This window comes from Bidens hawaiensis, unplaced genomic scaffold (assembly GCF_021521415.1).
Source record: "Bidens hawaiensis isolate Kalapana, Puna unplaced genomic scaffold, B.hawaiensis_p1.1 tig00000978_1, whole genome shotgun sequence".
NCBI lineage: Eukaryota > Viridiplantae > Streptophyta > Magnoliopsida > Asterales > Asteraceae > Bidens > Bidens hawaiensis.
In genome coordinates, this window is record NW_027491058.1 from 4,578,420 (window position 1) to 4,592,350 (window position 13,931).

The 13,931-nt window shown below is 34.4% G+C and overlaps 3 protein-coding genes across 3 annotated transcripts; all 3 read right to left on the minus strand.

Moving 5' to 3' along the window:
* Window positions 1-3,360: 3,360 nt before the first annotated feature.
* On the minus strand, window positions 3,361-5,097 carry LOC143550476 (WAT1-related protein At2g39510-like). Its single transcript, XM_077041117.1, has 2 exons — window positions 4,104-5,097; window positions 3,361-4,008 (listed from the first exon to the last, which is right to left on the minus strand). Exons 1-2 carry the CDS (start codon window positions 4,208-4,210, stop codon window positions 3,837-3,839), a joined length of 279 nt encoding a protein of 92 aa, XP_076897232.1. The 5' UTR covers window positions 4,211-5,097; the 3' UTR covers window positions 3,361-3,836.
* Window positions 4,660-5,463, minus strand: LOC143550078 (WAT1-related protein At2g39510-like). Its single transcript, XM_077040813.1, has 4 exons — window positions 5,288-5,463; window positions 5,146-5,205; window positions 4,950-5,066; window positions 4,660-4,846 (listed from the first exon to the last, which is right to left on the minus strand). The coding sequence occupies exons 1-4, from the start codon at window positions 5,461-5,463 to the stop codon at window positions 4,660-4,662; spliced, it is 540 nt and encodes a 179-aa protein (XP_076896928.1).
* A 1,665-nt stretch (window positions 5,464-7,128) lies between these two features.
* LOC143550466 (WAT1-related protein At2g39510-like) lies at window positions 7,129-9,372 on the minus strand. Its single transcript, XM_077041107.1, has 7 exons — window positions 9,164-9,372; window positions 9,017-9,079; window positions 8,815-8,931; window positions 8,464-8,710; window positions 8,213-8,374; window positions 7,760-7,911; window positions 7,129-7,681 (listed from the first exon to the last, which is right to left on the minus strand). The coding sequence occupies exons 1-7, from the start codon at window positions 9,340-9,342 to the stop codon at window positions 7,465-7,467; spliced, it is 1,137 nt and encodes a 378-aa protein (XP_076897222.1). The 5' UTR covers window positions 9,343-9,372; the 3' UTR covers window positions 7,129-7,464.
* Between the last annotated feature and the right edge of the window lie 4,559 nt (window positions 9,373-13,931).

Sequence of the window (13,931 nt, forward strand, 5' to 3'; positions counted from 1 at the left end):
TTTTTCGTCCCGTTCGATCCAGATATGAGCTAGGGTGACCCCTAAGCTCATCATAGGTTCGGTTTATACCCGATTCCACCCGGATCTCGTGATTTAAACGGTTTAACGGTGTCGGCTCGTCGTTTCGTGATTATATCTAACGGGTTTAAGCTCATACAATATCATACTATCATACCTTGGATCGGGATTGATTCTTCTTCTATGATTTGGCTAGAGAGAGAGAGCTTAAGTGTGTGTTTTGGTGGTGTATGGAATATGTGTGAAATGAGTAATAAATGGGTAATTAAGGTTTATATAATTATGGATCATGGGCTTAAGCCCATGGTCCTCTCCTCTTTCTTTCATAACCCAAGTCCATAACCCATATCCATTTAACCCAATAGTATCCCAACTCCTAATAACCCATACTTTCATTTATTAACCGAAACCCGAAAAACGGGATGTTACACTGTTAGGACATGAGTTTTAAATTAAAAATCAAGATAGGTTACTAACGAGTTTTAAGACACGAAACTTGTAAAGCTCAAACACAAACCTGTTAAAACTCGTGTCATGTCATCTCGTGTTAACAGGTCCGTGTCATAAATTGACAGCCATAAATTGCCAAACTAGTGGTTTTGTAATTAAGTTTAAACATTAAATATACATATTATGTTTCATAAAAATATTATGTTTCATAAAAATATCCCAAACTAGTGGTTGTGTAATTTGTATAAAAATATACATATCCGAATTAGACATGCCCATTTCCTCACCTGACCAACCTGAAACCGAACCAACCCATACCTCACCCATCCATCAAACCTTATCACCACCTTGAACAACCTCTCATTTAGCATCCCCATTTAGGTCACCAACCTTCACCTCACCACTTAGAGCCACATCAGGCTAGACATCTACCTTTACATCCTCACCTTCCACCCTACCACTTTCCATACTAACACCCACTCAAACCCAAGCACAAGCCCAATCCCTACATTCAACCATAATCACACCCTTTGACGCCCAAACCATAACCATGCCTACCCAAACAACAACTCAACCAACCTTTTCAATCACCCCTCCCAAAACCACCAAATCCTCAACCATTCCTCTGTCCAGTGGTAGATACCAGAAGGCTCTAGTATACACGGATCCTATCATTGATAGGATTCAAGCACTGGAGGAATCTAACGTTAAGCGGGCTGAGCGAGAATGTGTTTCTTGAGTTTGTAAGGGATCAGAAGAAGAAAGATGTGGAGACTGAAAGGGAGAAGGCAATGTTGGTTTAAAGGGTTGGCCGGTTGGAGAGTGAAAGAGAGACCAATAGAGCTCTCATTGAGAGTTAAAGATTATGAATTGAGTCTCTCCAAAGACGAACTAACAGACAACAGACCTTCTTAAGCAATCATTCGCTGGCTGCTGGTGAACGTCATGATGATGCGTTGAGACTTGAGTCAAGGGTTTCTTACCTTGAGAGTGATTTGCCCTCCTCCTCTCACATTGCAACAAGCTTGAGAAGTGAGTTCAGGTAAGAAATTTATTGCCTGAGGGCTGAAATTAAAGATTGGAGTCAAGGATTAGGTTTCTTGAGGATGAACAAGGGTCTTCAAGAAACACTGGGACTTTGATCGTTGAGAATGCAGAACTTAGGTAAGAGATTGATGCTTTGAAGGCAAGTTTGGACGAGCATCGTTGCTTAAACGAGATTCAGATCAAGATCAACAAGGATCTGGCTGGAAAATACCTTGTCGCCTCTGAAATTTGGAAGATAGTTGATGATCTTGAGGCCCATCATGACAACGTCTTCGGGAGTTAGGTGAATTCCTAAGATAGTGAAAAGAGAAAGAAAGCTCAGTCTGTTATGGCTGATGCTGGTGTGGGTGCGAGTGGAGTTGGTGTTGGGGTTGCCATGACTGGTGGTGACTCAGCGGTGGTTGGCACGGTTGTTGGTGTCAGTGTTGTTAGTACGAGAGTTATCCCTGTGGTTGATCCGGCTATTGAAGAAACTGCCACAAGAAACGAGGAGGAAGAAGAAGGCGATGAAGAGGAGGAAGAAATTGATGAGGAAGATGAGGAACAAGATGAAGATGATCGTCATGATAGTTTTGATGAGCCACGCAATGGTGATGATTAAGATGACAGAAACAATGGTGGTGTTGGCAGTGGCAGTGTAGCAGGTGATCAGAATGCTTTGCACAAAGAGATGTCACACTTGGATCCTTTAATTAGTGATCCTGCCAAGATAACAAGAGAGACGGATGCCATTGTATACGACAAATTCAGGTCTATCTTTGATTGACCAATGTGCATGTACCGTGTCTCCAATTCAAAGAAGATAATGATGATGGAATAAACCCCCGAATCCGGACACTCTGGTCTGTGCCATTAAAGAACAGGCTCAATATTTAGTTACCGTGGTGGCTCTTCTAGCAAATATTGTTGAATCTTCTGAAATGCCGGAGTAAAGAAAGAAAAAGTGGTACAACATTGGCAGAACTTCAAGCCTTAGGTGCCGAAATTATCCGTACCATGATGATTCTCCCATCCTCTACTGCAAGTGGCACAATGATAGCAAAAGATGGGCTATCAGACGTGCTAATGGGGATCTCATCTACATGCACTACAATGATATGCATTCACTGTCTCAACTAGACATGAATTATTTTCGAAGAATCGTTGGTGATGGAGCCGTCGAGAAGAGGCTTGAGGGTTATTCAAGCGGTTCCTGGGAAGAGAATGGAAAGATGATCACCCCAATTTCAAGCTCAACATCCCGATACACCCCGTTTCAACCGGTTGTACCATGTTTTTTACCAATCCGGTACGAGTAAAATACCGGTTTTTTTTAATACATTGGTATAGTGAGAAGAAAGAAGGGGGATGAGGCTATTATTATTGTTTCATACTCTTAAGAGTGAGAACATCAAAAGTCAATGTAAAGTAACATAACTATGAGTTAGTACTTATGGTTGCTACCGATGAATTTGCAACTCATGGTTAAGCAAATTGCGTATGATATGGAATAAAAATATCAATGCCAAGTACTTGTGTGAAGTTACCACTGCTCGTAAGTTGTAAGTGCGAATGATGTAATAAGTGATTCTCTTTCGATTAATATGTTTAATTTAACCGTTTGTGTTATTTATACATGTGTATATAAACGGTGATAAGTAAATCATTACTTTTTAGCGATTGTATTTCATTATCATTTTCATATTACCATGTAATCATTGAGGTTAATCAATAATATTGGAGATTAGTGACATTAGTTTATGTACAATTCAAGTTCTTATTCTTTTGTGTAGAAAAAAACATTAGAAAAAAAAAGGAGCATGGCCCATGGGTCCAATTGCTCAACCCAGCCCATATGATATGACCAATCCAAAAATAAAAGTCTCTATCTGACCGTTATCCATTTCTGCCCGACTAACAGAAACAATATCCAGTTGCCACGTGTTAAAGGTAATGCTTCCATCGATTAAAGGCAGTAAGCACGCAAATAAAATTTAATAACTCGTTCATCCGTTTATAGTTTTATCTTTTGCGTGCGTCTTATATATTTATCTTTCTTGTAGATGCTTACTTTATAAACCAATTTATATATGCACAAGTTCATGCGTGTGTGTTTGTTTATCCATGTAGACAAGCATCATTTCCAAAAGGTACATATGTAGAGCCGTGTTAACAATATAGATGTTATAGTTGCACTAGATATTAAAAGTAATATTGATATATATATCGTATATCCGATAGAAAAATTTCTAGATGGAAGTGAAGCCGAGTATTGCAAGTAATACATATTAATCTCACTTTAATTTCCAGTTTTTTCGCCGTTTCATTGGTTGATGGTATTTCTATGGCAACACGTTTGATGGCATTTCTATGGCAACACGGTCGTTTGCCACATGAATATGTTGATCAATGGGTGGATTCTCATCATGGTTGGAATTCGACGGAACTTCATCATTCGCCTTGCCCCATATCACTAGATATAATCCCGTAACGATCACAACTGCTCCAACAACCCTACAAAAATAATATTCACATTATTAGTTGTTTACATATTTTCCCTTTAGGCATTTTATTATTGACAACAGTTTATGTAATACGATGATATATACCTTCCTAGGTTTAGTTTTTCAGACAAAGCAATGGATCCTAGGATTGCAACAATAACCATGCTTAGAGGACTAAAAGCTGTCACAAAAACTGGCCCTTTCACCTCCATTATAATTCCAGAAAGATAGTAACTCAACCCTGAACAGATTACTCCCTGCAATTAAACAAAATCAAAGATTATATAGAAGCTTATAACTGAAGAAGGTGGCGCAAATAAGTAATATAAATTTCCTAATTTCTTACACCATAGATAATGGTAACAAGTTTACTATCCAAGTGTAACATCCAGACTCCAATATTGTTATGCTCAGCTATTAATGTCACTATACCCCCTTGCAATGTTCCAGCTGCACAAATTAGAGTTGTAAGAGAGAGCCCTGCCGGGTACGACCTCAATGTAATTGCCTATAAAAAAAGTCACTTAATTAGTGATTTATTAATATTAATATTAGTAACATTAATCTTGTGAACACATTTTATAAGGTTAGAAACATCGTACCTGAAGAATGTAAAAGCAACTCCATGACAAACAACCGAAAATGATCATTATCGAGCCCTTCATGCTGTCTCCATGGCTGACATGAGTTGTAGATTGTTGATGTTTGGAATCATTTGAACCCTTTGTCCATGCAAACCAATAGTAGGCCCCACAACTAGTGTCATTATCATTGCTCCTCCCACAGTTACTAATGTCCCAACTATCTTCCCAATGCTATGCAATTTCTTGATGTTAACCTTCTCCAGCCTAGCGAATATTATTAAATTTGATCGATTATTTTATTAGATTTAAATTGTTTGGTGTATAATAAATAAGCTTTTCTATTTTTGGCACTAATTAATATAATTACCTGCATATACAAGCCATGAGAAACGTCATGGCAGGGATTATATTGGTCATGGCAGCCGCAAAAGTTACGGTTGTATATTTCATTCCAGCATAATATAAGTTTTGGTCAAGAACAGGCCTGTATAAATACATGTAAAATACTTTCAAATATACTTTTTTTAAAACATTGTTATGGTCAAGAGGATGAGACAACGTACTCAAAAAAGGCTAGCAACATGATCTTGAAAAAGGTTAAAACTGTTAGTCTTGGCCTTGTCCTGTCATTACAACAATATCAATACACGTATATAATATATCAAGAGAGAGAGAAACAAAGATCTAGAGAGAGAATCTGGGGACCTTTCGAAGATGAGAGCGAAAGGTGCGATAACAATGGTGGCAATGAGGTTTCGATAAGTGGCAAAAGTGTAGTGATTCATGCCTTTGTTAAGAGCATCTTTAGCAATTATGGCTAAGCCTGCATTCCCACATTGTATAACTATGACACATAAATATGGCTTTAACTTAAACATCATGTTTTGATGTTTATGAATTTATTTGTGTGTGCCAATGTGTGGAGAATTTAATGTACTACATAGCTTATATATAGCACGTTGGTATGTGAGTTAGCCGTGTCTCTCTTAGTCTCTGTATAAATTTTAATTATAACAGTAAAAATGACAACGAAGACAAAAGCAAGAATTTTTTTATATAAAAAATTAGAAAAGCAAATTTACTTTTTTAAATGTCTACTTTCAAAATAGTAAAATGTTTTTTATTTATATATTTTTAAAAACATCTTTTATTTCCTATATAACTGAAAATGAAAAAAAATAAAATAACATAAAATAAACATAAAACTATTTTAAAATAACTTCTTTATTAAAACAATATATTTTTAAAAAACAAAGTTAAAAGAAAAGATATAAACATCTTTAAATTTGTTTATCCACTATAACCAATACGTTTTCTTTTATTTATTTAAAAAACATATTTTATTTGGTCTTAATTATCGTTTTTTTTCTTTTAACTGCTAACACTTATTTTCTTTAAAACATCTTTAAAATGTTTTATCTTCTAAAACATTTTAAAAGTTTTAAAAGTTTTCACGTTAAAACATATACGCAAGCCTATCCAACACACACATATATATATATATATTCTTCACTTTTTCGATGGACGTTTGAAGGTTGTTATTAGCTGTAGCCGTAGATCATGTAAAGCTTTTCATGGCTGGTTGCTTCACTTTGTAGGAAGTTGAGTAGTGATCAATGGAAACTTAGAGGTTAGTGAAAACTAACACAAATACGAATAAGTTTGAACTTATGGTTATTAACTTATTACCGATGAAGTTGCAAGTAAAGTTACAACCAATGTTTTAAAAACCGGTATTTTATTGGTATCGGATTAGGCTAAAAAATTGTACAACCGGTTGAACTGGGTTATACCGGGAAGTTCAACCGGTTGAATAGTTTACCTTATAATTTTTTATAAATGTAACTTCAATACATAAATAACCCACAACCAAATGATTCATATAACAAAAATAATGCAAAATCACTCATTTTAAAATAATAGTACTAAAGTTTACACGTTTGATTATTAATTGTTGGGTTAAAAGTAATTTTAAAAAAATATGGGCCACAAATATCAAAAATTTCTCGGGCTTAAAACCGGTTTGCCGGTAAAAACCGGTATTTTAGACAAATACCGGCGGTATAATGTTCTAGCAAACCGGTCAAAAATGTCGGACTCAAAATATGGGCCTACTGTGCGAAATCCGATTCAACCGGCCGATTTGAACTGGTTTTTAAAACACTGAATAGTGGGTACAACCGATATGGAACAAAGACATCAGTGCCAAGTAGTACTAGGTGTGACTAGTGTACATGTGAGAAGAAATTATTATATATTTTGACTATTCTATTTAATATTAATTATCAATTATCATTTTCGTATTACTTGTGTCACATGCTATTATAGCATAACAGAGTTAGGGTAATAACTTCAAAATGATTCACATATTATTCCCAATAAGTAGAAAAAAACAAAACAATAGAAACAAGGACCATGGGTCCATGCTCAACCCAGCCCATATAACATGACCAATCCCAAAAGAAAAAGTGTCTATCTGACCGTTATCCATTTATGCCCAATTTAATCGATTTCCCACATCTAACCGAAACCATGTATCTGATATTGTTTTAATTACAACTCACTCACCCATTCTATCTATCTTTTGCGTGCATGTTATAAATTACTTTCAAATATATAAAAGATTACTTATTTTTGTTGTAGATGCATAACTTTACACCATTTATGTACAAGTGCCTAGTGTGTGATTGTGTATCCGTGTAGACAAGCACCATATCTAAAAGGTAGGCATGTTGAGCCGTGTTAGCAATGTGGATGTGATACTTGCACTACATATTAAAAGTTTTTTTTTTTTGCAATATATTCGATAGAAAAACTTCGGACGAAAGACAAGTCCAGTGTTACAAGTAATTATAAGTATTTATCTAGCTCTAATTCAAGTTTCATTTCTTAGCCGTGACATCGACTGATGGCATTTCTATGGCAACACGATCGTTATCCTGCTTTCCCAATTTTGTGCTACTAATTGACACGGGTATTTGTTGATCAACTGATGGAAACTCGTTAGGGTCACATTTGGAATTTGGCGGACCTTCATCCTTCATCTTGCCCCATATCACTAAATATAGCCCAACAACGATCACAACTGCTCCGACAACCCTGTCAAAATAATACTCAATTTGTTAGTTATATACATACATGCCCTTTGATAATTAATTATGGACGGTTGATACATACCTTCCTAGGTTTAGTTTTTCGGACAAAACAAAGGATCCGAGAATTGCAACAATAACCATACTTAGGGGGCTAAAAGCAGTCACAAAAACCGGTCCTTTTGTCTTCATTATAATTCCAGAAAGATAGTAACCCACTCCGGAACATATTACTCCCTGTAGTTAAACACATTCAAAAATAGATTACAATTCAAAATTTCTGTTTCCCCTATAACTACAAGAAGACTGAGCATTTGCAACCGTCTATTTGGCCGTAAATAATCTTTTGCGACAGAAAGACAATCGCCGAAGCTGGGACCGAGAATATTTTTTGTGACTGAAAAGACGGTCCCAAAATTATATGTTGACAATCTTGTTTTGCAACCAAGATTGCGACGTGTAGTTATTTTGCTCAATTTTCTAGTTGTGTAGCGCGGTATACACTTAAATTAATAATATAATTTTCCAAATTTCTTACACCATAGACCATAGTAACAAGTCCAGCATCCAAGTGTAACCTCCAAGCTGCATTGTTACCATGTTCTGCTATTACTGTCACTATACTCCCTTGCAATGTCCCAGCTGCACAAATTAGCGCCGTAAGAGAAAGCTCAGCCGGGTATGTCTTCAACGTAATCGCCTATAAACAAAGTTCATGTTGTTAGTGATTTAATAATGCTAGCCGCATACATGAACACAATTTTTAAGATTTGGAAACATATATCGTACTTGAACGATGTAAAAACAGCTCCACGACAAACAACCGGCTATGATCATCATCGAACCCTTCATATTGTCTCCGGGGCTCACATGGGTTGTAGATTGATGTTGATCGGTGGCGGCTGAACCCTTGGTCCATGGCAAACCAATAGTAGGTCCCACAACTAGTGTCATTATCATTGCCCCTCCCACGGTCACTAATGTCCCAACTATCTTTCCAATGCTATGTACTTTCTTGATATTCACCTTCTCCAGCCTAGCAATATTATTAAAAATATGTTGTACCATTTTAGTTAAACTAAAAACTTTCTAGTGTATAACAAGTATGCTTTTTTTATTTTTGTCACTAATTAATATTACCTGCATAACCAAGCCATGAGAAACGTCATGGCAGGGATTATGTTGGTCATAGCCACTGCAAAAGTTGCGGTTGTGTATTTCATTCCAGCATAATATAAGTTCTGATCAACAACGGGCCTGCATAAAAATATGAAAATTGCTTGGTAACATAATTTAAAAAATGAACATTATTAGGATAAAGAAGATGAGAAAGCATGCATACTCAAGAAAGCCTAGCAACATGATCTTGAAAAAGATTGAAATTGTAAGTTTTGGCCTTGTTTTCCTGTCATTACAACAATATCAGACACTTGCGTATAAATTATATAACATATCAAGAGAAACAATGATCTAGAGTGAACACGACGACCTTTCAAAGACGAGCGCGAAAGGTGCAATAACAAGGGTGGCAATGAGGTTTCGATAGGTGGCAAAAGTGTAGTGATTCATTCCATTGTTAAGAGCAGCTTTAGCAACTATGACTAAGCCTGCATTCCCAAATTGCAAGAAAGTGACATATAAATATGGCTTTAAATTTTCAAAGATCATGTTTTATGTTGTTGATGAACTCTAGTTGTGGTGTATTAATTGTGTGTGTGTTTGATGAGTAGAAATGAATAGGCAGTGGGCTTTATATATAGCAAGGTTGTAGGCTAGCTCATGTTATTGCATGTCATGATTTGTACATATTTGGGGCTCCACTAATATTAATGGAATCAGGGATGGAAACCCATTTTATTACTTTATTTATTTTTATAAAGTTATACCACTATATGTAAACAGTAAAGCTAATCAATTAAATTATCTTTTTATAAAGAGCATGATATCATCATATTAATTGTTACTATTTCAATTCCCATAGAAACCGTATAATTGGCACACACACTCTCTTTTCTTATGTGTTTGAATCACGCAATTTTTTTTGTTGTTGACAAAAGACAGCATAACAAGTAACAAAAATATACACATCAACAAAATGGCATGTGTTTAAACGATGAAAGCACTCGGTTAGTTTGCATAACGGGAAGAATAGTTTTGCGCGTACAAAATTGTTCGTTTTACAACTCGTTTAAAGTTGATCAGGAGTTTTCTTTTCATGGGAATCGGATCACCCTAAAACTTTTTAAGCAATAGCATAAGTGTGGGCATCTGCAAATATGCTTTGTCCTTTAGAAGAATTTAAGTCCAATCAAGGTTTTGCCTTAAATGTGAAATCTTGAGATAGAATGCGACATGTAATCGGGAATGAACAAACACGTATGCCTTGTTAGATTTTCATTTTATTTTTAGTTAATTTTTATCGGGTATGTACCCAACACATGCAATTGTTTATTTATTTATTCACTAGGTTATAAACCCGTTTATTACACGGGTTTTAAAAGTTAAATCTCATTCATCATCTTATTATATGATTCTGGTTTTTTAAGTTGCAATAATCATGTAGAAAAATCATATCAAAACCGTTGAAAAATCTCAACAGCTGAAAAATGTAAAAAAAAAAAAATTTTCCTCCTAAGTATATTGTTGTATTAGTTTCAATATATCTTGCTACTGAACTAACATTTGTAGAAGTTTCTATCGGTAAAAAAAGTACCAAAGGATTCAAATTGAGGGTCTAATGATATTAAATTATTAACCATCTATAACCAACAAAAATAAACTTGTGTTGCTTCATGTCTTTTTTCTTTTTCTAACTCATGCCTTAGGTTATAAAATTAGAAGTAAGAGCAACTGCATATTTGGTAATATTGACAAAGAAAGTGTAATACTAATAAACTTATATGCATTTTATCACACTTTTTTTGGTTTCAAACATGTCATCTTATTAAACTTTTAATTTTAGATGATCTTGACAAATTTTACTCAACTCCAACGACATTCAAGAAACTAAACAGTTATAATGAGTTTTATATTTGTGTGTAAATGTAAAAAAACTGTGTAAAGAAAACATGTTCGGAACCAAAAGTAATATTTTTCTTAAAATAATCAGTTTTGACTCTAATTTGTATCGACCAAACCGGTTCTTATGTGTTGCGCCTACTGATACGACTCGTCCCTTTTGCTAGCTATAAGAGAACACAAATAGCAAATTTGACCCGTTTACTTAAAGTATCGAATACAAGTTGATCTTTCCCGAAATGTTCCAAGTCATACTAATGGTGGGTCTGTTTCAAGTGAAACTTGTTAAGACCCATTGCGTAAATCAAAGTAAAAAACTGTTGCAAATATTTTATTCACAACAAATAAGTATCTTACTGAAAACCAAACCATCATTCCTCCAATATATCAATCAATTTTGAGATTTTTGTATAGAAGTTAGAACACAAACCAATCATAATAATAAACAACCAACTTATAAGAAACATATTAGTATTTCGAATGTCATACTCATGATCTTACTCATTACAATGATTTTGTATAAAATGGGTTTACAACACCTATAAATACAACCATTTTCCTATCATTTATAATAGTCATGTATATTTTATAGTCTTAACTTGTAAAATAAAAAAAAATGATTGTTGTGCCTATAACAGACAACACAATGTCATTACCATCAGGATACTCTTCCAAAAAGATATGAATTTTGTTTCATGAATATAAATGGATATCATCAAGGGAACAAAATTCATCATGACACCACTGTATATTAGGGAACAAAACAACTCATTTTCTATATTAGCTTGGCCCGAAAATCTAGATGATGTCAGTTTTTACCAATGAATAAGCACAATGAATTTCATTATCGGTTAGCATGTGACAAAATAAATGCACATAATTATTAGATTTGAAAGAAAAAGTATTGTGTGCGTCATCATCAATCAGCTATTCTCCTTGAGTGTTGAACTATGTCATTTTAGCAAAAATTATCAAAAAATGTTTATTATATTGAATTAATAGTAAAAAATTATCAAATGAGATGAACCATTTTCGTATTGCCCGGAGTAAAGAAAAATCGTGACATCTTCTGAATAAGTCACTAATAAACTAAAAACATACAACACAAATTTACACACTAAAATGAGTTTCAAAAGTTCTACATATGTTCTTTTAATTCTATTTTATTTTACTTTATTTACTACTATGAAATTATAGATAAATCATTAATATAAAATGTTTAAAATATTTATTAATTAGATAGTTATGATTTTCAAACTTGAACAATAATGATGCCACTTGGCAAAAAATTGAACAATTAGGTGCCATATGACACAACTATGATTTTTATTTATTATAATAGTAGATTTATTTATTTTTTGCCGATTGTTTAATATATAGGGGTTGTTGTCCTTGACAAGGGCGCACACACGAAGATGAGAAATCATCTCCCCGACGGACGATATCTTATTGTAGTCAAATCAATAATATCGTCCCGCCAAAAAAACCTGTTGGGAGTGATCAAATTAAGAAATCACTCTTACCATGGACGACTTCCGGTTATAATTAATCAAATCAAGAATTCTCCCATCCTACCCATGTTTAATCACTAGTTAGTACATAGTATACGTGTTATAAGAAAAAGAAGTTGCCTTAGTAGGGACGGCAACCCTTATGAAACAATCGTAAAAAAATACCCACTAATTTATTATTTATTTGTAATGGGATATCCGCTTATAAAATAAACGGAGCATTTTATTATTTTATTATATGTATAGAAATCCAGAAACTGAGCAAGCTAAGTATAGAAAACGTTACTTTTAGATAAGAGTATTATGTCACCGTTTTTGGATAACACCTAGTCCTTGTTTTTGAATGTTCCTGTTCATTTCGGCTTTCTTTTTTTCCTCTTACTTTTCTCCCTCTCTCTCTTTTTCATTGTCATTGTTTCAAAAATGTTTACAACTATTGCTACTTATTTACATGCTTACGATATATACCATTATTACGTTAGTGGAAAGTTATTGAAAGGGAAATTTCACTTACGCTCCCAACTTAAGTCCAAATTGCAGAATGAACCCTCAAGTTTACTAAACTTGAGGAAGTCCCTACCTAAAAGAAAACTATCAAATTCGATGGGGGTGATGAACATCATAAGTAATTAATCGATCACTTGATGCTACTTCTTGCATTGTGTACATCTTAACAGTTAACACATCTTGGTTTTGTTACATTTGATTTCCATATGTATAGTTATGGAGATGTTATCAACAAATTAGACTAGTGCTTTTCTTGTCTATGGAAATGATTTTAATTTGTTGAACGTGAGTATAAAACTGATTCAATATCTAACACCAAATAACATTTTAAATTATAGAAAATTCAAGTTATGATTAACGACATTTAATGTATCTTGACGTAAACAGTTTCAAATCAATTACCAAAATTGAATGATCGATAAAAAGTTAATAAGATGTCTCCTCTTGTCGCTTATATATACACCTGTGTAACAACCTCTTAACCCTTTCTAAAAAGAGAATATCTTAGCACTCACCTGTCGCAAAAGTCTCTATTCCTTGTTTGGGGTGGGGGGGGGGGGATTGTGTTATGTAGTGCATAGTCAGCAAGAAGATGGATTGTATTTTAGTGGTGTAGTTGTTGTGTGTGTGTGTAGGGGGGTGGGGGTGGGGGTGGGGGTGGGGGGGGGGGAGACTGGATAGAGATGTGTCACAATTTTATTTTAGTGGTTATATAAATCAAAAAATAATAAAATCATGTGGACCCCACAATTTTTGGCCGAGCAATATATAATTCTTTCACTGCTTCGGTAAAAGCTATATATAATTCAGCCTCAGTTGTGGATAAAGAAACTAGTATATGGTTGCTTCATTAAATTCTTTGGTCATTATTTCAAGGAAAAAGTGCAGTCTCCAATTGCATCAATTGAAAATATATTAGCTAAAACTAAGGGTAACATCACTCTTAATGGTAAGTGTTTTACCTAATCATGTGAGATTATTTCATAATAATCAATTATTGCTTTCAATGTGAACCCATTAGCTATTAATTTAACTTGAATCTTGGTCTTCCATCCTTCTTTGAATCCCCTTATTCAACTTGTTAATACCCTTTTACTGAACCAACGTACTTCTGAACGGTTGGCTTATCAAAACCCATGTTTGATCTTTTATACAAAAAATCAATTTCTTCTTCCATAGCTTTAACACATTTCTCTTTTATCAACAAAAGCTATTACATCC